Genomic DNA, 15,039 nt, shown 5'->3' with positions numbered 1-15,039 from the left:
CACACCCCTTTGATGATTCCAATTATGCATGTATTTAATTTTGTAAGCATCAACAACCAAATTAACAATCGCGCAATGTGAACCCTATAGAAACACCTCAATTAGTTTCCCTCCCATTCTCTTCATCCCACAATAAAAATATAAATTATAGTGTATAATAAAAGGATATAGGGAGTCCTACTGAGTATTGCACATGAAATCTCTTAAATACCCGGCAAAAGTGCGTGCCACTACGCTACGTCCCTTTTGATTATTTCAATTATGCATGTATTTAATTCTGTAGGCATCAACAACCAAATTAACAATCGCCCAATGTGAACCCTATATAAACACCTCAATTAGTTTCCCTCCCATTCTCTTTATCCCACAGATACTACACCCTCCTCATTCCCTCATCGACAACTTCATCTCAAATTATTGAGAGGAAGAAATCAATTATATAATTAAGAATGGCTGCAAAGAGCACGACGATGCTTGCCCTCTTCCTGTCGTTTAACCTCCTCATCTTTTCCCTATCTACTGCACAGCCACAGTCCCCGGACCGTTGCCTCAGTTCGGACGACATAATATTTTGCCAAGATGTATCTGTCACAGACAAGCGTTGCTGCAAGCTCCTGGAGGGGCTCAACGACCTAGAGGCCATATCCTGCCTCTTCGCTGCGGCAACTGCAGGTGCGGTCAATCCCAAGCCCCTGCACCAGGGCATTGAACTCCCCTGGGATTATATTGACCGTATCCTCATCGACTGCGGAAGGAGGATTGTCCCTTCTATTGGCCGGTGTTCTCGTAAACTATTGATGCCTTGATTTGAAGTCTCTTTTGTTTTGCTTGAATTTGCGCACGTATTTTGAGGCTTTACTCTATGGATTAGTATTCGTATGTCACAAATGTGGAGCGATTGAGTTTATCTTGGTTAGTCAATAGTCATCCAATAAATTGAAAAACGTCGCTGGGACATATATGATGCAGTGTTTATTCAACAGTGCTTTAATTTTTTGCCATTGGAAATATCTCTCCTTTACATCAACTTACGTACTAAAGTACTCTTCCTGCCTGCCTACGCGAATTTCTCATATATATAAGAAAAATTTAGATTGCAAATTAGATTGGGCATGTAGATGAAACCGAGGTCACGAAGAGTGAATTAGATCGATAAACTTTCACGGACCTGTCATAGATGGTGATCGCTGTCGCCCTTGTGACCGTGGTCGCAAGCATACTATTGGTCCACCGCGGTAATGGAAATGAGACCATGTCATATGAAAAGAATGTCAGAAATTACCCAAAAGTAGAGACAAAACACGAGATTTAACACGGAAAAATCCTCAAAACCAAGGAAAACAACCAAAAGTAAATTAGACATTTCAGTTCACCGAAAAAATTAGGGAGATTTTATGATTGAAAAAACAGAGAGATTACAAATCTTTTCGATGTGTAGACTCATTTTTCCTAACCCTCTGTAGAAAAATGCGACCCAAGAACGGCTTATAATCCTCTTAATTCTTGCTCCAAAAGAAAGTTCAACCACCACCAAAAGGGGAAAAAAATGAAAAGAACATCGCAGATCAATGAACATTAATAATAAATTGGGTTAACACTCCTGTAAAATGCACCTGGATGCTGTCTCTTTCTGGAGCCTCAGTTCCTGATTAGAGGGTTATTGGGGTTTGTTGTAACAAGATGCATGTAAAACGAGATTAGATAAGATAGAAAATAAGTTCAGATACCGAATATAAGTGGTAAAACTCCTCCCGACGAGAAAAGGGGAAACGTCCATGGGGCAGAGCAGGAGAATCCATTAGATAATGAAATGGAAATCACAGCCCTCATAGATATGTCTCATCTCAGCCTCCGTTAAGATTATAGCACTAAAAAATATTTTTCATCCTAGCCCCTGTTACAAACCCCACACTGAGAAAAATCTAATTTGATCTCTTAATTCTCTCCAACTTGAATTCTAAAAAGATCCATCATTACTATTCCTGTGATACAAGACTCTCTCAAACTCCCCTAGGGCCGGGGTTTCACAGCAGTTAAGACTTAATTTCGCAGCAATTTCCAGCATCAGTATGATGTATTACGGTCAAATCCATGTAGCCCCAACAGCCGATAATTGCTATTACTGGGAGATCGAAATTGTATTGGAAACCAAAGGCCTAAAAGTTGATTTAGAATTTCTTTTCGGAGTACATCACTTGGCATCCATAAATCTTATGAATCCGACTAATCAAGTTTGAAGCGGTCCGCATATTACTTATGGGTGAAGCTCTCCTAAAATTTTTTTCTTCATTGACAAGACTGATCATACTTGTGATAATTAGAAACTTTTATTCTGAAATAAAAATCAAATGGTAAATGAAATAAAAATCAAATTGGTAAATGAAATCCAACCCCCCCCCCCCCCCCCCCCCCCCCCCCCCCTCCCGGGGTTGATTTCTTAATGGGCCGATGTAGCCGAACCCCAGTTAAAAGCCTTAATTAACACTTAACGTTCGAGAACTGATAGGGTTTAGGTCTCAGAGATTTAGACATTTGATGAGCGTCCAAATTCATCCCTTCACACTTTATACACGTCAGAGCCGAATAGAGTAATCAAATGGGGGATCACAATTACATGACGAGACCTGCATTTCATATGTGAAAAGTCACAAAGATGGATTCAATCGGAACCTTAACTTCTTCTTCGAATTTTTTTTTTCAATGTGCCATGTTGAATTCGGAAGTAGTCGATCGAATAAGAAATTCAGAACTACAAATTCGTTTGTGGTTTCAGTCTGAGCTTGCCTTGTCACTAAAATAGGCCCATGGGCTTGGCTTGTGCTGTATAATTTGTTCGTGTGGACTCTTTTAGGCCAAGTTCGACCTGTTAAACCTAGTTAACGTTCATTCCTCTAATATTATCAAAGGAGAGCTCGAGAATGGAGTTTCATACAGTAACATCGTCCTCAATTCAGAATTGAGTGGTCTTAAGTTCAATTCTCATGAGCGGGACATTGATACCCCTTTTATTCCTCTACCAAATCCCATATAAAGTTCTAAATCTCTCGGGTAGAAGGGGCAAAAAAATTCAGTCTTGTTGGGCTGGAGTTATTAGGAATGAAAGTAAAAGGATATAGGATTATAAATAATACTATGTCTCCGAAATCCTCCATCCATGTGACACTATTCTGCATGAATCAACGACAAAAAAAACTTCTCCCATTTGGGGCAAATAAAAATCCCAATATGGTACTAGGCTATGAGCCTCCTATTGTAACCGAAAAAAAAATCTCAATATGAATCAAAGAATTTAAAAATATTTTATTTTTTTATTAGATCCATAAGCCTCCCTTATGATCGAAAAAATATCATTTTTTTCTTATTTTCCCTCCAAAACTAACCAGCCAAACAAACCATAATAGTTTGAATTGGCTTTCCTATTATATACTTATACCCCTAATATAGTTCTTGAACCGGAAGAGACGCGGCGACATTCTCCTCATCCAGAGCTAAGAGGTGTGGTTATATCCCTATAGCCATAGCCTACACAGTGCTAGCTCAAAAGTTCGAAGCTACCTAACTCATGGATCAGATGCATTAATCTGCTTGATTTCCATTGTATTAATACTTACATACATCAAATATGAATAAGAAAAGGTAATATGCTCGACAGAGATATTTCGCCAAATATGTGGTCAGCCTAAATAATTTTCCATAATATCTATTATTAGACAACACTATTCATTCACGCGTTAAATCACTCTTTTCCATTAATTTATCTTCGGTCATACCCATGAACTCGAGTGTTCACGTCAGATTTGGATCAAAGGTGTTTCATAATTTATGTTTTCTTTTTTCGATAATTTTTTTTATTAGGCCTGCATGCCCGCAAGTTGGGCAATTCTTGTCGTCAGCGTTGGGTGGTCTTCTCTCGACGTAATAATTTCATGACTTGCAACTTGCCCACTAAAACAGGTTGTTAACCCTGTGAAGGAGAACAACGGGAGCCCACATATTCATACATATCTTATATATATATATATATATATATAAATAAAAGAGGGAATAGACTTAGAAAAGGAAAAGTAAAAGTCAAATAAAGGAGTACGGAAATTCCACTGATGATAATTGAATTCGAAGAGAATGTGTGCCACTGTATTATATATCTTTCCTCTATATTTTTGTTAAATTTTGAATGTTTCAAATCGCAATACCAGAGCTCGCTTAGTATATCTTATTTAAATCTAATATGATTCATTTTATTTAATATGTATGTGTATATATATATATATATATAACAAATATTAGGTGGGGATTAATTAACTTAACTAATTAGGTGGGTTCACGGGTTGCTCCAAGATTAGAAAACCCACTTGGAATATAAGTTCCCGTTTTGGCACCATATATATCAACATCTGGATATTATATGTATACCTGAATTCGATTCAACAGTTTGATACGTACATGGAAATGTTGCGTGACGTTGCACGATATATATTGGAAACAATATGGTTTCTCAAGGCTCGTTGCCATCCATAACACTTCAATTTAAGAGCTCATAATGCATGATCTCATCATGTTCCAATTTCAGTTAATTTGTATTAGGCATCCATCTCCTAGCTAGTATCCATATTCCTTATTTGTAAAGTTGATCCATGGTATGTAGATAATCAATTAAAACATGTGTAGCTGGCCTGACTCTGACTATTGATGGCGGAGTCGGGCATAGTGTAAAACATATAGATGCCCAAATTGCTTAAGCATCAAGATTAATGCTCTGGTAGCTAGATAAGAAGAACAGGTACCGGTTAATAAAACAACATCCACACACTCGCCCAGCATTTAAGCCTCTTGCTTTCCCTCCTAAGCTTCGCCTCGTTAAAATCAGACAATTAAAAAACCTGATTGATTTTAATTTGCTGGACTGATTTCAGGAGATCAAACAGAGCTTAGGAGGCATTGATTCATCGACGCAGCGGGATTCTAGAGCTGCAGTTTATATGTCGGGAACTAATATCTAACCATGCAGCCGATGCAAGAATTATGGAGAAGATACCATTTATAATGTTCAAATTAAATATGTAAATATTTACACACGTACGCATAATTATATCACAGTTTATCCGTTCAAATTTAATTTGTAAACTAAATTTATCAGAAGTTAGATACTCAGACAATATGAATGTTCTACTAACATTAGGTAGCTTGATTTGACTAATAATATTACTTGCTTTCAATAAGAGACGTACTAGTTCGGCGTTTTATCAATCAGTTTCCTGATTGTACTAACAAATCAGTGATCTATTCTCAAGTCATGTCCCATTAAGAATGGCAAAAAATGTCATGCATCCGCATTCAAATCATGTTTGGTACATCCGAATGGAATGATGAAGAGAAATGAATTCTATAATGAAAAATAATATCAACAAAGTGTTGATTGAGTGGTAAGTATTTCGACTCCCATAAGGATGACACATGTTTGAATATCTGGAAGCACACTTGTTAGGAGGAAGAATTATCTTTAATCATCGATCTTCCGGATTAGCAAAAGCAATTTCTCCCACAATTTTACTAGGTCACCTTTAGTAATTTTTATATATATGGCCCTCTGGTCAAAGGTTCAAGTCTGGTGGAGAGGAAGAGAATGAAAAATAATGATATTGGGATCAAAATGGTGAATTTTGAGTTGAACTTGACAATATAAAAGAGTATATAAGATTTAGTTAAAATGGAGGAATGAAGATTATTACTGTTTCAAAGGAATGTTTATTTCATCAAATTAATGTAAAAGTATCATTTTAGTATAAAAAAAAATTTTCAATTTGTTTGCAAAAGTAACACTTGATGAAAAACGTGATGTAATGGTGAAATGTTCATTACATTCCATTAATGCGTATCAAACATAACCTCAGTGATGTATAATGATGATACCAGGAGAATGTTTGTGTCATATCATGCTCAGTTATATTTAACTGTCATGTCCAATATTGAGCTAAAGTCGCCGAATGATTAATTGGTGGATTGGATCAGTCCTTTCCAGCCGTTAGAGATCCAAATATTCTATCCATGATTTTAATATTTATACATCTGCAACATATATATATATATATATTCACTGTACATACTCGTGTGAGAACTTCATTAGCAATTAAAAATATCACTAGGAAGATGTGTCGTAGTGTCTTTTAAATTATCGAACTTCATATATCAATCACCGGATGGAAAGTACAGAATTCCTAATTATAGGAATTAATCCAAACGAAATATTGAAACAAAAAGCTACATCAGAGACTTCACAGAAAAGGAAACGATACAGCACGGAATTCAAGAGACGACGGTTATTTCTGCAATAGCAAGGCTGACGCTGGATATATAATTAACGAGGAAGTCATTTTGCAATGGTGCCGTTGATGATCAGTCCCTAAGCACATTGGAAGTCAGAGGGGGCCCTCTTGCCGCAAGTGTTAAGGAGCAAGCTCAGTGAGATGGGAATGTTAAGGTTAATCCCCAAAATGTTAGCCTTAATCGCAGTGCAAAGGCACGCTGCCACCTCGAGATCTAAAAGCCCCTCAAGGAGGGAGCAGCAGGGCAAGTCGGGCGGGCTCCCGATGACAGCATTGACAGGCGCGTTGAGGACCTTCGCGCACACTCCGAGCTTGAGGGCATCCCTTGGGCAGCTTGCCTTTGGGGCCCAGTTTGGATTGGGGTTTGGGTTCGGCCTGGGCTGAGGGCACGTGTTGCAGCCGTTGGCTAGGGCAAAGAAGAGGAGGTTGAGTGTGAGGAAGAGTGCCAATGAAGATGTCTTGGATGAGGACTCCATTGTTGGTTTCTTCTCCAAGCCTTTCTCGCCCACTATATCCAAGAACTAAGGTTTTCTTTTCTGTCTTTGTGGGATGAAGATGATAGTGAGCGGGGTTATTTATAGCGTTGATCTTGCAAGGAACGGAGAGACAATAGGTATGCATGCATGTCATTGGAAATTGTGCGACTCCGGTAGCTAAGTTTTTTTCTTATATATATATATATATATAATTAAAGGGGAGATAGATAAATCTAATGCGATGAAATAGATATCATAACTAATAAGGGGATACGTAATAACATAGAGATTTCATGTTCGATATCCAGTAGAACTACCCTCACCTCTTTATTAAATATTATGATTTTTATTTCATTATACTAGATTCACGAGCCTCCTTTGTAACTAAAAAAAAAGATATATGTGTAGTCTCATCACGAATATTAAATCTCACATACGTAACTAAGTTGTTTTGTTTACATATATATATAATAAGTACACTATATCTATGCTCTCGCCTGATAGCCAAGAAAGTCCAAATTCGATACTTATATGAGATTATTCGTACTCATTTATTAGATATTTAAGATTTCTATTTTATTATACTATGCTCATTGCCTCCATTGTAATTGAAAACATATTATATATATATATATATATATATAACAAGTACAATGGGTGCAGCTTCGTATTACTTTTTATTTTTTATTACCAAAATTTTACCTAGAAGAGTAAAAAGCAGCCTGTTCCCCCTTCTCTCTCGAAACCTCTGCACTTGATACCTTAACTAGCTACAGATGCCATTGTAATGCTAGCGTGTCCGACTCCGCCCAACCAGCGAGATTGGGAAGTCGAGGACCGTCTTCTATCTCCCGATTGCCTTCGTTTCCCGGTGGCCCCTGCTGTTTCTCCTTCGCTCCCCCTATTATCTTCTTTCGAACAGACTACGATATGCTATGGCTTGTTATCGGCGTCGCTGCTACGAATCACGGCGGTGGGCGCCTCGCACCGCTACTACATGTCAGCCAGGGGGTCAGTAGGTCACGGTGCTTTATCACGGTTGAGCTCGGACCTGTTATTCTTCATTCGCGGCTGGAGGCTCAGATTTGTGATGGTGCTCCTCTACGATGCGAGTCCATGGTGCTCCTCCACGACATGGGTTGCAGAGCTTCACTGCCATGGTCGTCGCGTTCCATGGTGCTTCTAAATCCCAGCCTAGTTAGTGGCTCAGCCTCCTTAGACGTGCATGACCGGTTGTACCCTCTAAGCTACGGACCTCGCCCCGTCTCTATTGGATCTATCTATTCCCGGCAGTACCCTAAAAATAAAAAAATGGAACCTTTCCTCTCCCCCATCATTTCGAGTTGAGAAGATAAGAAAGCGCTTTTTTCTCTATAATAAGGGCTCAGAACTAGTGGCTATCTCTGTCGTCCCCGCACTCAAATTTGATGCGGAGACTGGGTTCGAAGGAATCCCAGAGGTCGCGGTGACGCTCCTTCTCCTCCTCTTCGTTTCTGGATGTGCGAAGAAGTGTCCCCTGATGGAGGAGTCTCTCGTTCCCCACCGGGGTTGCCCCTGAGCATATCTAAAGTGGAGAGAGGAGTCAGCCTTCAATTCCAAGTCGTTGGAGACTGTGGCGGAGGACTGATCACCCCTACCAGGCAGGCCGAACTGACCGAATCTGCCAGGACATGACATTAGTTGCACCAACCCGATTGTTCATATTCGATTTCCCAAGACCCGACTCAATCGGCCCAGCTGACCTTAGCTAAAACGACTCGACAGACCCTACTCAACAGTCCACTGCCCGTCCCTCAATCGACAATCCACTTCCCGACCAGCAGCGTAATGGCAGCGTCCTCCCAGCCTATTCGACTCTATATGAACCCTCCCCCTAGTCCAAGGGAGCGACTTCTACTCTGCGGACATGAGCCCTCGATCATGCGATGGAATCCCCACCTTCCAGTATAAAGGATCGTATTCCTAGGCTGATCGATCATACTAACTACCTACAACTCCTACCTTTTTTGGATTTGCTTTTTATGTTGATTTACTATAGGTTTCGGCTCCCTAATGACATTCACTGGTTTGAATTGATTAAAGAAGCTAGGTACTTTGATTTGATGGTCTGGCTGATTTTTGATATGTTAGGTTGTCGTTAGTTTGATTCAATCATAGGAACCTAGTTGAATTGATTTGAATTTCTAGGGATTGGGCCATTTAGGAATTGGTTGATTAAATTAGTCTAGAGGTGAAATCTGTCAAGGGTTCCTGCATTGGGTATGCTTCAAGACTCTTTTCGGCTTTATCTCTCTACGTAGCAGTTTCTATATGAATTACGCTATGCTCTACTTCCCGATTTTCATTAGGGTCTATATAGAATTTAGTTTCAAGAGGTTGAGAATATTTACAGCATTTGGAAGGATTTCTGCAATTGCACCGATTTATTCAATGTGGTTTAGTTGCATGTTATCTTTCTTTGCAGTAATCTAAGTGGAGGTGTTGTATTTTCTGTCTTTATAATGTACCATCTTGGACATTTTCTCTTATACCCGTTTGATTTTCCAAAAAAAAAAGAAGGTGTTACTTTTTCTTTTTCGGTAGAATACGGATCCAAGCCTAACAACTTCATATTACTTTTATATATATGTGCAAGTTTGAAATGGCTGCATCCGACTATTTTAAAAGTTTAATTTATTATAAACAGATAATTTTATTATATAATTACCCCCTTGAAGTTCGGATTATTTTAAAAGTTTAATTTTATTATAAATGGGTAATTTTATTATATAATTACCCTTGAAATTCGGATTGGAATATTGAGTAAGGCCAGAATATGTAACATTTAATTTAGAGAGTCTAAAAGTAATAATTTTTGTCAAAGAGAGCATAGCGATGCACGTCTTTATCTAGTAACCAAAAGATTATCGGTTCAATATTCTTATGAGACTATCCGTGCCCATTATTAATCATTAGAATTTCTTTGTTTTTTTTTTGTACTGAAATTATGAACGTTACTTGTAACCGAAAAAAGAGTCTAAAAGTATGTGAAAAATTTCTACATCCTGCCTTCACCTTAAATTCTTAAAAATAGCATTTTGTTCTAAACCAAAACCCACATATCAAAGGTTCATGAAATAGTATCAAAAGATGGTGTAGCGCAGTAGCGTATGTCCACACCTGATGATCTAGAGGTTGCAAGTTCGATACCTAGTGGAACTACCCGTAACCCTTATTAATTATTTAAGATTTTTCTTTTATTGTATTAGGTATCGGGCCTCTTTTGTAACAAAAAAAATTCAGGGAAAGAGTCCCATTTAAAATTTTTTTTTTTCATTGGTAACAAATGAGGCACAAGCCTAGCAGACTAAAATAAATTATACAAAAGCGGGATAAAGAGATCCCACGTACATCAACAATGAGGAGAGTCTGATGCCCTCCGTAGAAAAATGAAAGATACAGAGTTCTCAAAAAGGTCGGTCTGCATTACAATTATCCTCTTTGAAAGTTGCAGGCAAAGTGGACTTCCCAGTACTTGGCGAGGAGATCACAAATAGTGGAGACCTGTAGCAAAATGTATGGTGCCCAGGCACCTTTTCCAAAGTCTAGACGATGTACCACATCCAAGTCTACTTCTGCAATGATTCTTCTAAGCCAAGAGCCCAGGCCAGTTTCCATCCGGCCTAGACACCCCCACAGCTCAGCCATCTCCGCCGTGGCATAACTAACACAGCGGCGTGTAAATTCTCTCGGCCGATCTCACCAAGTGACCTCAGCCACTATACTTTTCGATGGCAAGGAAGTTTTAGCTGGCGTGGGACAAAATTGACACTGAGATAGTATATAATTTACTATACCAAACAGCGGGAGCAATGGTTTTGTCATGTTTGGAAGTTTATGATATATTTAGTATACAGTCTTCCATAAGGATCACAAGATCGACCAATCACCATATGTGTTAAGACACTCCCGTGAGTACTCTGCAGAAAAGGCAACACGTTAGCCGACCCTCGAGACATCAACCTTAGCTGGCATGGCATATGGCATGCCCACTTTCACCCAATTTCCTATTCCCTCCCCGTTTGTGTGGGATCTCGTGCCTGATAAGAATATCTAATTATCCAAACTTCACATAAACATATAGCAGACGTCTTTATAATTTCCTATGGAGCTCGATCTATCTCTCAAGCTCTGCCTTCAAATTTGTTGGTCTAACCATGTCAACATGTCAACTTGGATGCGGGCCCTTGCACGATAATATGCCGGAAAGAAGTATACCTGATTTCAGAATATTATCCATGCCAACTGCTAGATAATTCGACTCATATCGATCTATGCTACACATACATATTCCTTTTTAACCTAGCCATATTATTATTAATAAGGATAAGTTCCACTCGCACCCTTAAAATTTCGTAAAAAGGACAATACACCCTCTCTATTTAAAATAGAATTCCAACAGTACATAATTAGATGATTAGGCACCACGCGCTTCACATGCTGATTTGGCACTTCATATTGTTACTTTTAATTTGAAAACTAAAAAGAAAATCAACAAATTTTTTTTTTTATGTAAAATGAGGAAGTTGCGAAAGCAAGGGGCGGTACAAGGGGAGGGCCACCAGCTCCCCACATGAGAGATCACTGAAGAACCTTAGGTCCCTAACTCAGCCTCCGGCGACCTCGTCAGTGTGAGCTGGTCGCCAGAGGCTGGCATAGAGCCCACTGTGCCCCTCGTCCCTTTTATTTTAAATTTTTTATAATTAAAACAATAATATTTTAGTGCAATGTCTGCAAATTGGACATATGGTGTTGACTCATCTGCCACATAAGGCAAAGTTGGGGGCGGTTAATGTCCTATAATAAAAGGAGAAGATGTCATTCTACTGAGCAAAAGGAGAATGTGTCATTATTTTTTTTTTTCAAATTCATATGGGCCATCCTTTAGTCAGCCAATCAGGCTCTAATTAGATTAGTCGGCCTGTTGAGCTTTCGAATACTAAAGTACAAAAAAAAAAGTCAAATGGGCTATCGCTTGAAATTTGCCTTATTAATAAAATAAAATGGGTATATTCTTGCATTAAAAGTTATCTATGGTTGATCAACGTGGATTGGTTCAAAAGATTCTGCTCTTTTTTTTTTTTCCTTAAATAAGGTTTCAAGTTCAAGTCTTGTGATTGAAGAAAATTCATACTGTGAGAGTTTTATTCCTTAGTGGGCCGATCTAGCTCGACTAAGTAATTTGGAGCTCAATTAGGCTTTTGAATATCGGGATATTGAAAAAAGTTCTCTATGGTTGACGTCCTAGGTTCCATGATTATGTTAGGTACGCAATGCTACTTGAACAGAAATTGCTGCAATTAAAATTCACATGGAAAAGCCTTTTGATCGACTTGAGGGGCCATTTCTCTTAGAAGTCATGAAGTGCCAGGGTTTTTTGGATCGATGGGCTCACTAAAACTCCCAATGTCTCTCGACAGTTTCTTATATCTTACGATCCCGTTGACGAGGGTTCTTGTGTCTTTTTTAAGCCTTCGAGAGGAATAAGGCTAGGGGAACCCCTTTCGATCTCCCTCCCTTTTTTCCCTGAAGCCTTATCCCGGCTCTCTTATTGCTTGAAGAGAGGAATGGCCACTTAGTTGGTACAAAGTTAGTTTGCAGCTGTCCCGTTTTTCGGCATCTCTTATCTGCGGAAGCCTCGATCTCCAATCCACAATCTATTTTTCAAATGATTAGTGACTAGCAGACCTGGTCCAAGCAGCTCGTGAACATAAACAAATCCTAAAAATATGCCCAATAATCTCAGGAATTCTCTTTGTGAACAGATAATTAATTTGGCCTTTCGTTGCACACATTAAAATTAAGAGCCAGCACAGGTCATTCTCATCCGTCTACAAGAGACTCATGAATAAGCTTGCCTCTTGGAAATCAAAAACTAAGCCGATACAAGCGTGCTTATTCGCACAGTTGCTGCAGGTATGCCAACTTATTAGACGTCAGCCTCCCCGTTATCCAAAACCATCCCCACTAAGCTTGATTTTGCAAATTTTGTGTGGGGTTTTTCAAATTTTAAAAAAACCTAAAATGTACATCTTTGATTGGGATTCCATGTGCTTCCATAGGATTTATGACTATAATCGAGCTCTGTTATTGAAACACATGGGGTCTGTCACTCTGAATGCTCGAAAACCTCATGTTTAACTCCTTAATTAACGCAAAATATTTAAAACATCATCAACCTTTCCTTGAGCATCAGCCTCCTCCAAAATCTTTTTTTTTTGGGTGTTAAGAGCCAATTTAGAGTTTATAAAATTGTCCAAAATGGCTCATTCTTCGGAGTTGGTAATGAAACTTTCATTAATATTTGGATTATCCCTGGGTTCCCAAAAGAATTACTTTCAAGGACCAACTGAATCCTCAGCTCTCTACTAACCTCAATTGGGTTTATGAGCTACATTGATCAAAATACCCACTCTTCGAACCTCTCTCTCTTCGAGTCCATATTTGATGAAGCCACCATTACATATATCTTGTCCATCAAATTGCCTGCTGAAAGGAGGTCTGATGCACTCAACTGAGTCCCTAGAGCCAATGGATCTCATTCAACACAATCAACATATCAGCTCGAGAAGAACTGTAGGTTCACTTCGTTGGGACCCTCCTCCCTATCAAAATGGACATCCCTTTGGCGCGCCAAAATCCATGGAAGGCATAAACTCTTGATTTGAAAGGTACTTTAGAACTCTCTCGCTCCCAACTTAAAATATCCTATGTGCCCTATTCCTCATTAGTGACAGCACTTGTTCCCCCTGTTGCTTTCATGGGGAGAATGACATGGAACTACTCGATGATTTTTTCTTTTTCCGAATCCATGGAAAGCATAAACTCTTGATTTGAAAGGTACTTTAGAACTCTCTCGCTCCCAACTTACGATATCCTATGTGGCCTATTCCTCATTAGTGACAGCACTTGTTCCCCCCTTGTTGCTTTCATGGGGAGAATGATAGGGAACTGCTCCATGATTTTTTATTTTTCCGAATTTCAAAGGAAGTATAAATATAATATAATAAAATAGAAATCTTGATAGCTAATAAATATGTACGAATAATTTCACAACAAGTATCGAACGTAGAACTTATTAATTATTAGACAAAAACATGCACTAGTGCGCCACGCGATTCTTTGATCCCAATCAATATTTTGATTCTTTTCTTTTGAACGAATTCACTCTTTCAAAGTACGTAAAAAAAAAAAAACTCAATGCTACTTTGTCATGCATATATAGAGTACTATAATATACTGAAGCGGTTATGCCTAGGTAGGAGAGCAAATGTCATTGTTGGGCTCCAATTTTCTCTAGCTTTTTATGGACAAAATTCATACAATGAGACGTTTACCTATTAGAGGGACAAGCCGGCTCGATTGAATTAGTCGGGGCTCATAGAGTTTCGAATATCATGGTTCACACCGAAAAAAATTCCTATTGAATCATATATATATATATATATAGTTAAAAAAAGTTTAATAAACTGTCAAATAGTGGTATTCAACGTTATTATAAACTCAGGAGTTGTGCTTTTCAATGTGGGCTCGTGGTGTCCTAACATGATTGAGCTGAAATTTGGAATTCTCACTTTATCGGTCTGGATTTAATGCAGTATTATATATCCTTAGGCAGCAGCATTTAGAAAAAGAGGTCTAGCTATGATTTGGAATTACCTGCAGTGCACATGATGATCAAAGGACAACTGAAAGATAAATTAACGCTATCTGATCTAGGATGTCGATTCCTGCCATTTCTCAATCTCATCTATATCTCAATATCATTAGGTAAAAGTACCTGCAAGGTCCTGGGGTCAAAATATTCGTTCGGCAAGAGGTAATATTAGTATGTCTAGCTTAATTCTAATAGTTGTCTTCATAGTAAAATTATCTATATATGAAATTATATCAATTTTCTTATTATCTCCCTCATCCAGTAACTATTGGCATCATCTCCCCTCACACAATGTAAAGCCATCCTAAATATCTCTAGTAAGCGGTTATTCGACAAACACATACCGGCTGAGAGAAGAGTAACTGCACAGAGGCTCGCGAACCTATGCCTACTTGAAGCGGCCACTCGGTTTTCATAGGCTAGACTTGTATCGTCCCGAGCTCAATTTTTTCCTCTTTGGAAATATTGTAGGGGCCCCTAATGACCCCGTTTATCTCTTGTAATTTTTTTTTCTAATTTAGAACTGCGGACTTCGGCCTCCACC

General features: G+C 38.7%; 2 protein-coding genes across 2 annotated transcripts; one reads left to right on the top strand and one right to left on the bottom strand.

Annotated features, from left to right (window-relative positions):
- The first annotated feature begins 449 nt into the window (after positions 1 to 449).
- Positions 450 to 806, top strand: LOC116206764 (putative lipid-binding protein AIR1B). The gene has a single exon (XM_031539571.1). The coding sequence runs from the start codon at positions 450 to 452 to the stop codon at positions 804 to 806; it is 357 nt and encodes a 118-aa protein (XP_031395431.1).
- A 5,344-nt stretch (positions 807 to 6,150) lies between these two features.
- On the bottom strand, positions 6,151 to 6,927 carry LOC116196780 (14 kDa proline-rich protein DC2.15-like). Its single transcript, XM_031526679.1, has one exon. It carries the CDS (start codon positions 6,797 to 6,799, stop codon positions 6,401 to 6,403), a length of 399 nt encoding a protein of 132 aa, XP_031382539.1. The 5' UTR covers positions 6,800 to 6,927; the 3' UTR covers positions 6,151 to 6,400.
- Between the last annotated feature and the right edge of the window lie 8,112 nt (positions 6,928 to 15,039).

Source organism: Punica granatum, chromosome 1, assembly GCF_007655135.1.
Source record: "Punica granatum isolate Tunisia-2019 chromosome 1, ASM765513v2, whole genome shotgun sequence".
NCBI lineage: Eukaryota > Viridiplantae > Streptophyta > Magnoliopsida > Myrtales > Lythraceae > Punica > Punica granatum.
The sequence above is the reverse complement of the archived record's forward strand: the minus strand, read 5'-3'. Positions and strand labels throughout refer to the sequence as shown.